The sequence below is a fragment of the Thalia democratica genome, chromosome 5, assembly GCF_965202585.1.
Source record: "Thalia democratica chromosome 5, ktThaDemo2.hap1.1, whole genome shotgun sequence".
In the NCBI taxonomy this organism is placed as follows: Eukaryota; Metazoa; Chordata; class Thaliacea; order Salpida; family Salpidae; genus Thalia; species Thalia democratica.
This window is the reverse complement of record NC_139169.1, coordinates 67,546,957-67,549,391: the sequence shown is the minus strand read 5'-3', so window position 1 is coordinate 67,549,391 and position 2,435 is coordinate 67,546,957. Positions and strand designations below refer to the sequence as shown.

Sequence of the window (2,435 nt, the reverse complement as noted above, 5' to 3'; positions counted from 1 at the left end):
TTTGGTTCTTAAGTGAGTTTGAACTTGTTTGCGATATTTAAGTTGACTTGAATGATTCAATTTATAAGTGTTCTAAATTGATTTCTACTACAAAATGTACCTTATGATTTATCATGTTTTTATGCAAAATTAAATTATTAGTCATATTAAACTTCTTTATTGCATACAGCTTTGTACTACTCTGATCTAAACGAATATGATAAAAACATTTTGCTATGAATCGTCCGTTGTTAGTCAATCGAAAAAAAAAGACGATTACGAAAATAAAGAGTAAAAAAGCTCGTAACGATTATCACCTAAGTGTTTTAGAATCTCTATTTATAAAAACATGTAAACCTAATTTGTGTAAGCAACAATACGTTTATAAATCTAATCTTTATAAGTTGTTATAGATTTTATTTGAATTTTGTCGCTTATTTTTATTTTATTTTTAATGTTGCTTATCTTAGTTAAATTACTGATAAACTGTTTTGTATATGCATTTATGAATTGTGAATGTTTAATTAATTTTTGCTCAATTATGCTAATTAGTGTTAATTGATTTTTCTGATGTAACCTCTAACTATTTATATACTCAAAATTTAATCTTAAAATTAGTTGCTAACTAAAGTAATTGAAAAGCGTTAGCCGAAATCGATTTTACTTGTTTGTTGCTTTAATAAAGATGTTTTTGAATGAATTTTGTCTTAGATTTCTGTACAATTTATACAATTATTTGGCACTTAGCTAATCAATTAATACTTCAAATTTATTAACAAAATGGTACAACTGTACAGGAAAAACATTGAACATTTTTGGTAATTTCACACAGTTCCTCCGACCACTCGTCTTTATCAACATCATAAACACCAAACTAGGTTGAGTAAAACGAAACACAAAAATTTTACTGCCAATTGAAACAGCCTTACTCATTCGTCTAAATTTTAGATTCGGTTCTTTTAAGGCAACAAACTTGTTACAAACGCTGTCAAAGACCTCGCAAAAATCGTGTTCGCAGATGACGTAATACTTGCTTCTCACCGCAACTGCGCTGTGCCTGCTTTTGCTTTCCATCATGCTGGGCATCGGCGACCAAGTGTCGGTGATGACGTCATACGACTCGACCGTTTCCGAGTAATTTTCTTCTTCGTCATCTTCCCCGCCGCAAACCACGATTCTTCCTTGGAAAACGGCGCACGCCGCATGCTGGCGCGCTTCGCTCATCTCCGTGACTCCCTTCCAAGCGCGGCTTGTTGCATCAAACTTCAAGCAGGAGTCGGTCACGTACCATCGGTAACGGCCGCCTAGTAAATATATTTCGTTCATGAAAGCGCAGCAGCAAAATGAACTTCGTCCTCCGTTGTCGTCTATTTGTGAAACTTTCTCCCAAGTATTCGTTTTTGCAATGTATTTTTCGATGGTAGTTTTGTCTTCCTTAAACATGTAGTTACCTGCTGCTATTGCATAAATTTCTCCTTTCAAACAAACCACTCGGTTAAAATTTGCTTTTTGTTTCTTTGGAGTAATAAATTTCACATTTTCTATTGTTTTGTGAAACACTTTGTTTGAGTTTTTTAAATGTTCATCTAAAACACCACAAATAACTATATCAAAATCATGTTGGTCGCAATATCTATGGGTGTAGCAGTTGTTTAGCAACTTTTTTGGAAAATTCTCTTTGTTATCCAAAACTGCATTGAACAGTGCACCATGTTCTTTAGTTTTAGAAAAGTATGAAGATTTATCAATAACGTGTTTCAATGTGCGATCGGGCAAAAGATGAAACCGAACCTTTAAAAAAAGATGTTTTGCATGCTTGCTCCTTTTTTGTGTATTGTAGCTAGTCCAGCTATCTATAGCATTGAAAACTTCTAATTCTGAAGTAATTTTTAACCCAGAACTACCCATTATTCTTGCAATCAAAATGTCTTCTATTTCTAAAAAGTTTTTAGTTTCAGCAACCCCTACAAAACAACGTTCAATGAAGCTGAACGTTTTTTTAAATAGAACGTTTAGATTGTAAATGTGTGACATCTGGCAGTATGTGGATACGTTTTGAACAGTTAAATTATCTTCAATTTTTCTGCTTAGTTTTGGTACGTTTGTTAGTAGAAAAAGTTTATTTAGTTTGAAAGCCGAGACAAACATTGCTTCTTTAGATTTTTTCCGACCTAAAAGTGTTTTAAAAGTATTAGTTAACATCTTTTATTTTCAAACCTTAACTTAAATTTCCTATATACTTGTTATTTATGAAGCAATTAAAAAATATATTTAAAGCGTTTAAATAAATTGTGTTTTTTCTAAAAATCCTGAGGTAACTTGGTTTAATAGCAAATCTGAAGTTGACAAAATAATCATAAGGTTTATAAATAAATACTTCCGAAATACATATTTTAAAACAAAAAATTAAACCTGTTTCAAAAACTTTTATCTTATTTTTGTTTTCATTTATCTTT

General features: G+C 31.4%; 1 protein-coding gene across 1 annotated transcript; it reads right to left on the bottom strand.

Annotated features, from left to right (window-relative positions):
• Positions 1-803: 803 nt before the first annotated feature.
• On the bottom strand, positions 804-1,887 carry LOC145836769 (kelch-like protein 40). The gene is made up of 2 exons (XM_082944542.1): positions 953-1,887; positions 804-828 (listed from the first exon to the last, which is right to left on the bottom strand). The coding sequence occupies exons 1-2, from the start codon at positions 1,885-1,887 to the stop codon at positions 804-806; spliced, it is 960 nt and encodes a 319-aa protein (XP_082800668.1).
• Between the last annotated feature and the right edge of the window lie 548 nt (positions 1,888-2,435).

What these genes read in the sequence shown, in the direction of transcription:
- LOC145836769 (XM_082944542.1), bottom strand. Translation starts at nt 1,887, where the DNA reads ATGGGTAGTTCTGGGTTAAAAATTACTTCAGAATTAGAAGTTTTCAAT. An exon ending in TTTGACAGCGTTTGTAACAA is followed by an intron (nt 829 to 952) that starts GTTTGTTGCCTT and finishes ATGTTGATAAAG; the next exon opens with ACGAGTGGTCGGAGGAACTG.